A 15,219-nucleotide genomic window follows, 5' to 3' on the forward strand; every position below is an offset into this window, starting at 1 on the left:
GAAAAATCAAGGGCAGCTGATGGTAAAAAAAATTCGACTTTTTGACTCATTAATATATGTTAAAACATGAGTCTTAGTCAAGTCATCCACTTTACACTCTTTTTATTGCAACTTGTGCACTACCCGACTATGGGATATGCATAATATATATAAACAATTAAATATGTGTAGATGTCTCACACTAATGAGTTCAATTCCAGTTAATTAATATATATGATTTATGCTTAACTTTAGAGATTTACCTTTTGAAACTTCATGATCTCATTTTCAATATTTCTTACTAAGCGGCAACTTTAAATTTCAACTATTTCATGAGCATTAGAAAATGGGAATTCCCGGAATTAGGTATTTTCCCAAACTTTTCCCATAAAACAAACGCAATCAAGGGGTACTGTATTTAATACAAATGTTATGGGCATGTTTTAGGGGTAGGATGCCTTGATCTATCGTGTCATTTGCTCTGCACTGGTGAAGATGGTCCGAGACCCATAAATCAATGGACTTGATCGAGAGCGGGTCGAAGGGGGAGGTTTTACCATGAGTTAAAGTGTTAAACTATTAAAGAGTTGACTATTATGGAATAAAATATGGAAATTAGTCAAATCAGAAACTGTAATCGAGAAAAATAAAAACAAATTAGAAAAGAATATCAAGACAAAAAAATGGAGACTATTTTGAATTGATTTGTAGAATGTCATAATAGAGTAGTAAAGAGATTGGAGTGGAGGAATAGACGAAAACCAAACCACAGGCTTTTATATACATGTGTGAGTTTAGGCTACATTTCTTTTTCCTATTGATTTGATTGGGTTCTACATTATAAGGCTCTATTTATAAAGCTCTACGAGTGATGAATTTCAAATGTAACCAAATCTCATAAGAAGCTGCATGTAATACCCATGCCACCATGGATGTAACATCCCCAGCCCGTTAAGGCTGAGTTTGCCACTTTTCTTCTTTTACAACAAAAATTCTTGCAAAGATCTATAAGGTTTATCAGAGTACTTGATTTTAAAAGATACAATAAATGCATAAGACATTATTCAAGAGATTTTATTACAAGTGAAATTAGAAAACATTAAACTTTAGTTGCGGAATATCATATTATTACAATCACTGATATGAAAAGACTTTGAAAATTAATAATTATTCCCACCCCATTCTGGCCTCCTATTTCAGCATCCTTTCTACCTGAAAACAAGAAATAAAACTGAATGAGCCCAAAGGGGGCCCAGCAAGTAAAATCCACAACCATAAATAGTTTTACTCCTTGTTCTCAGTTTTGAAAATTATTTTCGCAAATAATATAATTCTAGCCATAATAATATCTGTATGTACGGTTGCATCTCCCGTAACATATACTTACTATTACATCTAGTAATAGATCATCGTTGTAAATCATCTTTATAAATCATCATCATAATGCATCATTATAAATAATCTCTGTAAATCATCTTAACATATCTTCGTTGAAAATATAGTATCATTTTCTCATAATAAGGCCCATGTACACTATTACCCCTGTGCACGAGGGTTGCGGGTCCTTGTGACCATGGCACTGAACTGTGGCCTCAGCCATGCCCGACCGTCAATTAACTCTTTTTCTTGGTGCACTCAACGGTCTGTTGATGGAATACCACCTTCTGGCATAGCCTCCTTCAGTGGTTTCGCTTCCATCCGAGTATCGGTACCGAACTCTTCTCATTCTTACTTATCTTGGGGCCAAAAATACTCTCCTCCATACATGTGCCCTCATTTCATAAACATTTATCTCATCTCTTGTACTTTTCTTTGTACTTCTTTTGATGCATCTTAGGGCAACATGTAGGATGGTTTATCATCATTTTTCTTTCTTATAATCATCATCATTTCTCAACTTTCTTTTCTTAAAATGGAAACTTTTCCAAATATAAACTTGTTGTGCTTAAAAAGCATTTAAAGAAATAGAAACTTTCTAGATAATTCATTTAGAAATCCTTCATGCATGCAACATAACTTCATAATACGTAAATAAAATAATCATTTACAATTTACTAAAGAATGAATAAATAGCATGACATGAAGTAATTTTAGAAGGGGTAGTGAATTTACTTACCTCTAGACTGAAGCTAGAAGTGGTATGAAGGAATCTAGTTGCTCCAATATGACTAACACCACTATTATATCTTTTGAAACTAATTTCTAAAGTCCGCTATCTCTTGTGTTCTTTCTTTCTTGTAGCGCTTGGTCTCGCCCTTTCTCTCTCTGTTCTGAGTAAACACTCTTAGAAAGAAGAAAGACCGAGCAAAAAGCGGAAGAAGGAAGAATATATGCAAGAGATGGGAGAGGAGATGAGTGGTGAAAATTGTGAAGGAGAAGAGCTCTATTTATAGGAGAAAATCAAACACTATTCCACCTTCAATTTACAATTATACCCTCATTTTACTATTTCACCTACCACCTACTATTCCACCTACCACTTACTATTTCACCTACCACCTACTATTTCACCTACCACCTACTATTCCACCTACCACCTACTATTTCACCTACCACCTACTATTCCACCTACCACTTACTATTCTACCTACCACTTACTATTTCACCTACCACCTACTATTCCACCTACCACTTACTATTTCACCTACCACTTACTATTCCACCTACCACTTACTATTCTACCTACCAATTTCCAATTACCATTCATACAATATCATAAATTTCTCAAGAATTAACATCATTGCCTAATATGAATATAATCATAGCATCAAATTAATATCTCTAAAATAAGACTTTCAAAATCTGAGGTGCTACATATTTACTATCCTATTATTTCACCAATTACCATTCTCTAATTACCACTCTCATAAATTTCCCAAGAATTAAAATCCTTAGCTACAATGGATATTAAAATAACATCATTATCAAAATAATCTATTTAAATAGCTTTGAAAATTCTGGGACACTACAATGGAAGTCTCAAGACGCTCTCGTTAGAGTTTCATCTCTAGTAGAGAGTGTTGTCGGAGAGGGGGAACCCTTGTTTTCCCCATCCCTCCTCCTCTCCCTCATCCTCTTCTTCTCCCGCCCTAGAGCTAGTCTATTTACTTGATGTTCCATACTTTTCGAGTGTTTTCTTCCTCTCCCTCCCTCTCCACCCCTTTTCTGATTTTAGGGTTTTTTGGAGGCTGATCTTCCGCTCTTTTCCATCTGCTGCGCCTGTTGTTGGGTCGGGTTTGGCTCCGGTTCGTGTTCTGCTCGATCGACCGCCTGTCGCCTGGTCCATCTCAACTTGTGCTCCACCACCTTGTTACCTGGATCTGCCAGTGCCCATCACACCTTTTGCACTGGATCTGTCTCTCTGGATGTGGTTTGATTTCGGTTCTCTCCGGCTTTTTTTTTTTATTTCGTTTCTGGTTGTTTTATTTCCTTTCCTTTATGTCTATCTTTTGCCATGTATTTTGGTATGTTGTTTTTATTGCATTGCCTGTTTGTCACACTTTGTGAGTGATGCTCTTGGGGGATTCACTCAAACTCTCCCTCCCTCCCCCCCAGTTTGTTTTGTGTGCGACGCCGATCTTCTCTGCGCCGCTTTACTGCCCACCGTCTGTTGTCGGGTCTTTCCTCGTGTCCCCCTGGAATGAGCTCCAACGCCACCTTCTGCGTTGGCTTCCTTCCGGTTGCCGTTTCCCGCTTAGTGTGATTCTTCGGTTTTTTCCTTGTTCTGTTGGTTTCCATTTGTTGTTTGTCCGATTTTTTCTATTATGTTTGTATTTTTGTTTTAGTCCCTTTATTTCCATGTACGCTTTTATTTCCTGTTTTTGCTTGTAATAAGGCTTTTTCCCCTCTCGATCTGCATGTGTGATGTCCTCTGGGTTATTTGCTATGGTCCAGACCTTTGGGTTGTGGATGTGAACGTTATCCTGGCTTTCAAGTAGAGGAGGAAGAGTTTCGGTTAGGGTTTTGTTTACCCTCAATTCCAAAGAATAAGCACTACCTATGCATTAGTTTGAGTTTGTTTGACATATATCTGTTTTTTAATATGTAGATTAGTAATGGGTTAGTGGATTAGTTTTGGGTCTGGAATGTAATACGTCATCTGTGACGCTTGTAACCTCGTACCTTTAGCTATGGTTACTTATAAGAGCTTTATGTTCATGATAATTTCTATGAATGAGACTGATATGGATTCCCTTTCAAAAAAATCTCATAAATTAAGGTAAATAAATCTCTTAATCTAGGATAAACAAGTCTCTATTTATTACAAATTAATTTATATTATTATAATAATCGTATCCCATTTATGGAATAGGAGTATTTATTCAATTGCATTTCTTATGTGAAAACTTTAATGAGTAGGTTATATACAGCCATGCGTAAGAATAAAGTTTTCAAAAAAAAAAAAAAAAAAAAAATGTCATGTGTTCTAAAGATAAATGCCAATTTAATAGATTACTAATTTGGAATATTTTTTTTTCCAATTTAATTTATAAAAAAGTTATATAATATTGGAAAAAATTTATTTTTACATGATATGAAAGCATTAAAATTGCCATCAATTCTTAGAGATCAAGTTTTGTATTCATCCGTTCATTTCAAACAATTCGATGGAAACAACCACGTGCCCCTAAATCTCGATTTAATTTGATGTCCCTTCATGTCAAGCTCATTGTGTAATAGTCACCAATATCAATCATTCATTAAAACACCACCCACCATATCTTGAAGAAGGTTACAGATAAATATACAGGTTAATTAAGTCAGCATTACCATCATATATATATATATATATATATGATGGTAATGCTGACTTAATTAACCTGTATATATATATATACCCCTTGCTTACTTCGTCTCTATGTTTTATCATAACTTTTCTATATATATATATATGATGGTAATGCTGACTTAATTAACCTGTATATATATATATACCCCTTGCTTACTTCGTCTCTATGTTTTATCATAACTTTTCTTACCCGCTTCAACTTTTTTCAATTTTGAATTATAACACATATATGTTAGATATAGGTATAGCTCGTCGCATAATGATCGAACATGTGCTTCTTTTTTTTTTTTTTGCTTCTTTTGATCTCCATCAGAAAGGCAGATTCTAAATCTAATAATAATAATGTAAAACATGACTAGATTGGCGTTGTACGTGAACCAAGGCCATTAATCGGGCCAAGTTCAATGGTACTTGTGTTCTTTCTTTGTACTGTTCCATGTGACCCAGTTGAACCTAGACTCCAGAACGACCCAGGTTCATGCTTCTTGGTCCAACCAAGCAAAAATCAACGCCATGCTTCTCAGAGCTTAATTTTTTGAGAAAGGCCATCTAAATTAATTGGTAATAGATCTCAAAAATTGTTGTTAATTAATTATAAGCCCTGATCGATGAATGAAGTGGGTGATACTTGTGTATGTAATAAATTTATTGCTATCCCCACAGTCTGACCAGCCAACGTACGCGTAGCGAGAGGCTGCTGTCTGGTCATAGCTGGCGCTCAAGATAAACGAGAGGAAAAGAGGGAACCTAATCCTTAACTAGAAGGAAAAGGACAAAAAACGGCGACAGTTCGCTGCACCTTGGAGAATAATGATGGGTGACACCTATGTCGAGATCTAGATGTTTTATGGGGATCGACGTGGCCTATGCGGTTTCATGTTTATCCATCCTCCTTGTACAGTTGTATTATATATATGCATTAATTTATTATGAATTAACGCAGCAGCCTTCTAGAGTACTTCTGAGATAGATACCTTTGTTTTGCGTGGCTCCAACAGTCTTTCCCTTGTACGTACGGCCACGCGGCAGCTCGTAGCTTTTGTTGTTTGAAGGCGATGTTTATATATACTGCAACAATGACAAAGAGTCTTGAAGATAAGAGAAAGTTAATATATGTTATATGTAATATATATATATATATATATGATGTACGTGACTTGTGAAAGAGAATCATATAAAAGTATTTTTGACGTTGAACAACGTCGTGCATGTGCGGCTAAATCAAGCTGCCGTGCTGAAATTGTGAGACTTTCTGAATAATTGGTATCTTTCTATTTCTGTGAAAATTCGCATGCAGCTCGTAAGAAAAATATTAATATATAAAGAAGAAGAAGAAGAAGAAGATGAAGAAGTCACTTATAACGTCAAGAAAAATTACAATATTGAGCAATTCTCTCTTTTCCTCTTTATGAAATATATACATAATTCGAAAATTAGGATTCACAACAGAGAAATATTATGATCACTTAAACGGTTAAACCTAAGAGGTACATAATATTATCAAAAAGGTACGTACGTATTAGGATTTCTAATCTTAAGACTAATTAACAGGATTCCAACATTAATTCTCCCACTTGAAAGACTTGTTTCAAAATTACCACAAAGTGTATATATTTATTGTTTCGGTCACTTTTTATTGACGGACAACAAGCTCGCGAGAAGTTGTAGCTCACACAAATTTATCTCTTACTACTAGTTTTGTCAAAATATGTGTAACAATATATATCCTTATTGGTGTGGATCTTATCCAATACCATCAACTGATCATCTTACCCTATCTCGTAAACAATTAAAGTGATATTGAACATCAATGTTTTTAGTCCTTGCATGAAATATAGGGCTTTTTAGCCAAATGCAACGCCTCTTACTATCTTTTCACCAAACAGTTTCTTTCATGTACTCTGCCTTTATAGTTGACAAAACCAGTACTATATCAATGACTTTGAATAGCGTCTCGCATTGAGAAGATGTTACAAATGTGAGCACATCAGCTTAATTAATTAAGGTTTAGGTTGAGTGGGTTCTTAATATATTGTTGTCTTTGTCTCACTAAAAGAATTTCTCAAAAAAAAAAAAAAATCCCAACAAAGCCAGACACCTTTGATATCTATCTTCTTCATAGTTCCATGAACATATATAAGCGAGTCAATCACGCAATTTAATTGAAAGGAGTACTACTCAGGAGAAATGTTTTTAGTGATGACGACCAAGTTGATATATACTACTTGTTATATATTGTCGCAGTGAATATATATGAAGTTTGATCAATGACCAGGTATTATTACTCATTAGGAAAAAGTAGAAAAGGAAATTGGGTGTTGGGTTCCTTTTCTCATTTTTTGATAGCAGGTTAAATGTTTTGGGTTGGCCAATGGGCCGAAGATTTCCAGGCCTAGAAAAGGCAACCCATACATCCTCCTTTTTATCTTTGTCTAATTTAGCTGGATTGGGGTGACAACTGACAAGGGTAAATGGAGGCCACGCGTTCTGAAATCTGAATCGAAAGTGCTCCCCACTCAAATCCCATTCTAAATGACCTTTAGTTCAAACCACGTTGAATGGATTGTAAGAAACTATTATGACAAAAATCAAAATCCATTATCATTCCAATGGAATACTCTCGACTGCTCTAAACTTCACCTCGACCATTTTCTGGATTGACCTAGTTTGGACTACTCGATAGATAGCTTGGGCCTATGTTGGGATCAAGATGCACTCCCTGTTATTAGGCTGCTCTGAGCCCATCTGCTCGGGTCAAGTGAGCCTTGCAATTTTCCTCTTTTAAGCTGGACCGCCTAATAACAGAAGATTCCAATCCGTCCTATATTGTAGGTTTGAACATCAACATAACTTATTGATCCCTCCCAAGCTTATGCCCCATGGATATTGTTAGGGATAAAATATGCCCACCCCATTTATAGTTATTGACCATTTTGCCATTACCCATTCATATGGTGACACGTGTCACCATTGGCTTATAAAAGAAGAAAGGTCTCCCTTTCTCCTGGACTCTCTCTCACATCTCCCTCTCGAGAAGACTCTTATTTCTCTATAACCTCTCTCACTCCTTTTCATATATTTCACTTTACACACACAAATTATTTGATATTAGAGGCATATTATCATTATATATTTTTATCCATACACAAGATGCTAATTTAAGCATCAGAGAGTCTTCAGCCCCAACTGAAGACCCTCTGACCGCATTCTTATTTTGCAGGAACACCATAGATGTGCAGAAAATCCACGGATAGTGCAACCATAAAGAAATATCGCTGGCAAACAGTAATATGGACAAAAAATTGCATCAACAGATATATACCGATTAATTAAAGTATATTGAAGATCACAGTCAGCATTTCGGGTCTTCCCCTCTATGTAGCCTTTCTCATTACGAAAGGCAACATTTCCAGGACAGTACAATTGCCAAGAAATGAAAGCAAGGAAAATTACGCACCATATATGCATCTTTTTCATCCAGTAAATTATTTTTTTTAACTTCAGCACGATTCAAATTTCTTCTTCTCTTTAGCCAATCATATTTCAAGGAAGAATTTTTACTTTTCATGTACAGGTAGTGATGGTCGGTACTTAATTTATACTAGTGTTCTCTATGTCATTCTCTTGGAAATTAAACCATATTATGATCTTTATTTTAATATGAAAACTATGCGAAATTTCAGTTTAATGTTGATCGTTATCTTAATTCAGACTAATAAAAGTCATGAATTGGTAAGGTAGTGACAAAATTTTTTTAATTAAGAGACTAAAAAAATGCATATTGTGATTTAAGGCTAAACCCATTATATAATATTGGGGAGAGAAACACCAAGAGATCAGTCAAACAAGAGTAAGTTAATATACAAATTAGGACATCACTTTTAGCCCAAAAGCTTAACTATGCAGAAAAAGAAAGAAAGATAAATGATATATATATATATAGACCTCTATACGACTATGATGACGTGTCAATGAAAATCAACCCTTAATTTTTCTTTTTACAAGTCTTTGCCGATTCAAAAACTGATTTCCATTATCACACTATTTCAATTATATGAAAGTTATATAACAATCTACTAATAATTTCACATTTCCTGTAGACAAGACCTTAGGCATGTTTATAAGGAGTGTGCAACTTTCTCTTATTGAACCGGTTTTATGAGATGAGTTAAGCCCACGAATTTTTTCATGGTATCAAAGCCTACCATAGAACGAATTGAGCCAACACTACTTATCTCGTGACAAGGACCAGAAAAAATACCGGCCTGCGCATAAGGGAGGGTGTTGAAAAAAAATCTCACATTGCCCGTGGACAAGACCTTTAATATGTTTATAAGGAGTGAATAACTATTTCTTATTGAACCGATTTTATGAGATGATCAGTTAGGTCTACAAATTTCTTCCCTAATACCATTACTAAAATGGTTCTTCCCCCTTAACAAGGAAAAGGAGAGGTAACGCACCAATATCCGTTGGGCCAGAAGTTTATAGGCAATTTGGATGCTGTATCAACCTTTACTGGTAACTTCCCCGCCTTAATTATTTCTTTAATTTATTCTTTTGGGTAGATACATGCCTTAACTTGAAGGCGTTGGATCAACAGTAGTCACAGATACCATGCTTCAAATCATGTTGTCGAAGCAACTTCCACTCGTGCTTTTCACACCCTCTAAAGAGCGTCGTACGTACGCCATGAATGATGCTAAAAGACACTAATGCTCAATCAATTCTCGGGACCCTTTAGGAAATTGCCATGCACCTTCCTTTCCCACCAGAAAGTTTTCGTACGTAAGCATTCTTGATGATCGATCAACCCTGCAATTTCTTTGCAAGTTCCTGCCTCAGGCTTTATCCCCATAACAATCCTTTTTTAAAGTTGCAATTCTCTTCTATATAAACCGGTTGCTTCTTCTCTGTTTCTTGAAGGAGTTGATGATCAATATTTATTAGGTCAAGTCCAATGGCGACGTCCGATGTGGTTCCCAAGCCTTCAAAATGGTTCTCCAACAAGAGCCTTAGGGTAAGCCTCCATCGCCGGGGATCAAAGTCTGGCTCCAGTACTACTTCAATGGGCTCTCCTGGATCCCCAAGATCTCCTGTGCCGCCACGTGCGCTAACACCCAAGTGCAGCACTAGGGAAGACGAGCTGAAGGAAGTTTTCCGTTATTTTGATGATGATAAGGACGGGAAAATCTCGGCGCTGGAGCTCAGAGCATACTTCGGGTCCATCGGAGAGTACATGTCACACGAAGAGGCTCAGGCGGTGATCGATGATCTTGACTCCGACGGCGACAAACTGTTGGACTTCCAAGACTTTTTGAGGCTGATGAAGAGGGGCGGCGACGATGAGGACCTGAAGAAGGCGTTTGAGATGTTTGAGTGGGAGAAAGGGTCAGGTTGCATCACCCCCAGAGGGTTGCAGAGGATGCTGCAACGCCTCGGAGACACTAAATCATTCGATGAGTGCAAGGCCATGATTCAAGTATACGACATCGATGGCAACGGAGTGCTTGATTTTAACGAGTTTCACCAAATGATGGCTTAATTAATTTTGTTCAACGTCTTAATTTGTAAATGATCAAATCTTCAACATGTATAAATATGCACCAGCACTACTGCTCCATCGTGGATTTTTAAAAAAGAGTAATAAAAAATAAATTATGCATGCATATAAATAAATGATTCCATGGTTTCTGATGGATCGAGTTTAAGCGCATCTACGAATATTACAAGGAATATTATTTTATATATCACAGTTTACAAAAAAATTACATATATAATATCATCATCTTGCATGTAAAAGTGATTTTGGTGTTGTCATGATATTTATATACCTTTATATTTTCTATATATATCTCTACCTTGTAATATATATATTATTATATATCATGACAACACCAAAATCACTTTTACAAAAAATCACAGTTTACAAACAAATTACATATATAATATCATCATCTTGCATGTAAAAGTGATTTTGGTGTTGTCATGATATTTATATACCTTTATATTTTCTATATATATCTCTACCTTGTAATATATATATTATTATATATCATGACAACACCAAAATCACTTTTACAAAATCACAGTTTACAAAAATATTACATATATAATATCATCATCTTGCATGTAAAAGTGATTTTGGTGTTGTCATGATATTTATATACCTTTATATTTTCTATATATATCTCTACCTTGTAATAAATATATTATTATATATCATGACAACACCAAAATCACTTTTACAAAATGATGAGATATATATACATGCATAATAAATAAATGATTCCCTGGTTTCTGATGGAGTTTAAGCATCTACGAATATTACAAGGAATATTATTTTATATATCACAGTTTACAAAAAAATTATATATATAATTTATATATATATATTGACATGACCTTATTATATATACTTATAGTATAGAAGTGTATACCTCTAAATTTGAATTACCTCAAATAATATTCTTTTTTTCTTTCTTTTTGCTCTCAATACTCTTTTACATATTTTTCTTTTCTTTTAACAAAGCACAAACGCATAGAATTAACTAAAATGTATTAGTGGCTTATGGCAGCTTGTAAACTGATGTAACACTAACGTACGGCTCTGATCAAATGGCCTTACTTACTGTTCAAACAATCATGGCATATATTTAATTATTAAGGATTATGAATATTGTCTCCAAGAGGTAACTCAATCGACTGGAACCACGCTTAATGAAGCGAAGGTTACTAGTTCGAATCCCTCTCCTCCCTCTTGTGCGGACATGTCCAAAAAAAAAAGAAAAAAAAAGAGGATTATGAATATTATTTGTAATATCAATATAAAAATTAAAATTCTTTAATATTTTCTAATAATCTTAAGATTATGAATTGTACATATACAAAGGCATATTTTGGAATTCTTATTATCAATAATTAGTCATATTTTAACACTAAAGTTATTCAGACAAAATTTAATTTTTTTCCCCGACGGATTCCAGATCTTTTTTAATCAATATATGCTTGATTTGCATATACCATTGAAAGTTAAGCAATTGAAGGTATATATATACCGTTGGATCTTCTCTGTGCCACGTGCATTCATCGTCAGTTAAAGCACACGGGATTGTCGAATTTCCCGACCTCACTGGATCTCGGACCCCCATCATTCCAAGTGGTGGGGGCAGAGAAAAAGAAAATGAGTAGACAACAAAAGCAAAAGAGAGAGCACAGGTCAAACCCGGTCTCCGTTGGTCACAGAAAATTCAGTGGGCAAGTGTGAAAAATTGGCAGAACAAAGATGAAAAATTTGGGAATGCGATTTGCTGAAGTGGTTGCATGTGTTGGGGATGCGGCAGTTGGTGCATCATCCACTTCTCCAGAACTATCAATCAAGGTTCGAGGCAGCTTTCAGTGGGGTGGAACCCTCTCTGCCTTGTGAGTCTCATCTTGCTTATAAGCGATTTCTGTTTAAGTAAATTTAATGGGTTTTTCTTGTTTAGAAAGATTTTATTATATAGCAGTGGTTTAGAAAATCTGGGGAAACCTTCAATATATAACCTAGCTAAGTAATGGAATTTCCAAAGTTGACATGGTTCTTTTTCTTTGTTTCTTCTTCCCTACTTTTCTTTTTTGTTATAATATATTTGTGTCCCTCTAATTTGGTGTTGGTGTCAACTTGGCAACAAATTTAAACTTCGAGGAACAAGAAATTTATTTTAGCCTTTTTTTTGTTGTTGTCATTCTTTGAAACCAGGACGAGTGTTGTTTTTTTTCCAATGCAATCATCATCACCATCATCGTTGTGTTTGTTATAATTATTTTTAGCCACGGAGGTATGTTGTAGCACTTATACAATGACATGGGCCATCTCCATACTCTGGTGCATTTTCTTGCATTAGGTAGCTCCTTATATACATCTTTTCACTTGGTTGCTAATATTCTCATCATGGGGTATATGAAATGAACTTAATAGTTATTAGGTAAAGAGACCATTAATGCATTGAGGCTTGTAAGATATACTTTGTTGAGTTTGGTCGTGGGGATCTAAGTTTTATTATTATTGCGACTTCTATTGTTTTTGGGAGCTCCCTAGAATTACTAATAAAGTTTAATTTCATCTAGTAAGGAGTCGATGTGTAACTTAGCACTGATGAGTATCTTTATAATCCACCCACTCACTGTGGGTAATTTATCTTTTTAATGTGAGACTAATTTTTTAAGGTGTCACATTACACTTAAGTTGGTCTATGACATTCAAAAATTTGTGTTCTTATTGTTGTTATTGCATTTCTCTCATTATAAGTCTTGTATTGTATTTTTCTTCGACAGGATTTTGTTGTTCTTGAACCGAATAGGCCGGAGATCATCTTTTCAAACTACCCTTCTAGTATTATATCTCTTTACAAGTTTCCCAACTGCGCTGTTCAAAATTCTAAGGTGCCCAGCAATTTTCTATTATTGTATTTATGTTAGATCTATGTTCTGCTACTACTACTTATTAATCTAAGTATGCAGAGGACAATTTGGTTGTTGGATTGCCTTTCTTGCTGTCGTAGCAAACCTCTTCTGGCCTGAAACCTTTCCAGGTTTGAATTGGTTATTGACCATAACAAATGATTTTTTTTTTTTTCATTATGACATGGTGTAATTGCATTACAGTTTATGAAGTTCTGCTCTGATTATGTATTATCTATCTTTTCAGCTTCTCGTTTTCTCCTATTTGTGGTTGCTCCTGATTGGTTGGCTGATGAACTACGGGGTAGCATCTGCAGTGGTATTCTTTGCCTCCTAATTGGAGTTTTACTTGTAATAACAAAGGTGAGAGGACTTGGTAATGGCCTATGTGACTGCCACTGCTTTTGTTATTGTCTTGGCATAGCTTTGCTGTTCTACTTTACAATACGGTATCTGTGCTTGGAAACCTGGTAGTCAAATTGTTCTGTTGGGAGGGGTGTTACTTCCAAACTTGTAGATCTTTTTATGAGCTTTCTAGGGGCTCTACAATTATAAATGAATTTTCTTGATTAGTGCATACAAACTTCAATTACTGGTGTGTTTTCTTTTCTTTTTCCCCTGTTCTGGTGTTACTTATGAAAATAATGAGTTTCGAAAATGATGAATTCAAGTCTGCTTTTTATCTCAAAAAATTTGTGCTAGTGTTCGCAAGGATGCCAAGAAGGATAACTTTTCTCAGCAATGGGAGGTCGCCACTGTTGGGGGTTAGCCAATAATATCATGGATCCTTGGGGATTCTATGTAGGCAAACCTGGCCCCGCACTTGGAGGGTCTCCTTTGTTTTCTTTTTCTTGGTAGAACTTTAATGTAGATGCACCAAATCGTGTACAACAAAACAAGACATAAAGAAATCAAACAGCGAGGAACATGTCAAAGACTCTGTCTTAGCCTTATGTTCTACCCTCCAAAGACTAAAATGTGTTCATGCGCAATTGCCTGGCCATTACTGCACTATTGGAGATCCTTATTGAAGATATCTGGGGCCTAAATCCCCCAATGAATTTGCCCTGATATTTTCTGCTTAGCTGGCATATATTTGGCTTATAAAATCTCTCTCTAGGCCAATTGAATGGACAAGTAGTTCTGGGGAGTCAGATTTGCTTGATCACCAAGTGGTTCTACCACATGCTTGCTTGATGTGGAGCCCTGCTATTGACATCTCTTGATTCCATTGATTGGTGGTGTATTATCCTTCTGCAGTCTGCAGATATATGGCTGCTGAGGCTAGAGTCTGCGCCATAAAGGCTTTGCATAATGGCCTCAAGTCTAACTTGGTAGTAGTTGATATTGATGGTCGTGGCAATAGGAGAAGTAAATACACCGCCCATATTTTTTAGAACAGGGCTTCATTTCATGGTTAAGATTGAAAGTTAATGATTTTTTTTAAAAAAAGGTGTGCCAACATTCATTTCATATACACCATTAGATATACAAACTTTTAATCATGAATACTATTAATTTCTTATAGTGATGGGTTGTAATGATATTAATAAGTTTGTGTGTTTTGTTGGATATGCTTGTTCCCACCCGTGAAATACAAACTTTTCCAGCTCAGGAAAAAAAAAAAAAGACATGCAAACTTTTCCCTTTGGACGTTTTCAAATTGAAGGAAGACCAAACACGTTTTCACGCAACCTCTAGTGATGACCTGCGGAATCTAGATAGAAACTTCAAACACCATGACAAATTTGATTACCTCATCGTTCGGTATTGCAGTTAATTAAGAATTAGTTCATGAGGCGTGTCTAACATTGTTTCTAGTATTTGTTTGTATCTAAATACAACGTATTATTCGTTCTCATCTCTAAACTAATGACTTTTTGTGTTTGTAAGGACCAATTAGTTCAAATGTCTTTTTAAAAAAGACCTCCATGTCCTTTTCTTGCAATTAACAATTAGTTCCTGATGCGTGTGTATCTATTTTATTTTATTTTTTTTATTTTTATAGT

The 15,219-nt window shown here is 35.4% G+C and overlaps 2 protein-coding genes across 2 annotated transcripts; both read left to right on the forward strand.

Annotated features, from left to right (window-relative positions):
• Window positions 1-9,654: 9,654 nt before the first annotated feature.
• On the forward strand, window positions 9,655-10,469 carry LOC132187760 (probable calcium-binding protein CML41). Its single transcript, XM_059602182.1, has one exon. It carries the CDS (start codon window positions 9,729-9,731, stop codon window positions 10,311-10,313), a length of 585 nt encoding a protein of 194 aa, XP_059458165.1. The 5' UTR covers window positions 9,655-9,728; the 3' UTR covers window positions 10,314-10,469.
• Window positions 10,470-11,953: 1,484 nt separating this feature from the next.
• Window positions 11,954-13,802, forward strand: LOC132188277 (cold-regulated 413 plasma membrane protein 2-like). Its single transcript, XM_059602698.1, has 4 exons — window positions 11,954-12,190; window positions 13,085-13,192; window positions 13,271-13,341; window positions 13,458-13,802. The coding sequence occupies exons 1-4, from the start codon at window positions 12,054-12,056 to the stop codon at window positions 13,682-13,684; spliced, it is 543 nt and encodes a 180-aa protein (XP_059458681.1). The 5' UTR covers window positions 11,954-12,053; the 3' UTR covers window positions 13,685-13,802.
• The last annotated feature ends 1,417 nt before the right edge of the window (window positions 13,803-15,219 follow it).

Source organism: Corylus avellana, chromosome ca7 (assembly GCF_901000735.1).
Source record: "Corylus avellana chromosome ca7, CavTom2PMs-1.0".
NCBI classification, from domain to species: Eukaryota; Viridiplantae; Streptophyta; class Magnoliopsida; order Fagales; family Betulaceae; genus Corylus; species Corylus avellana.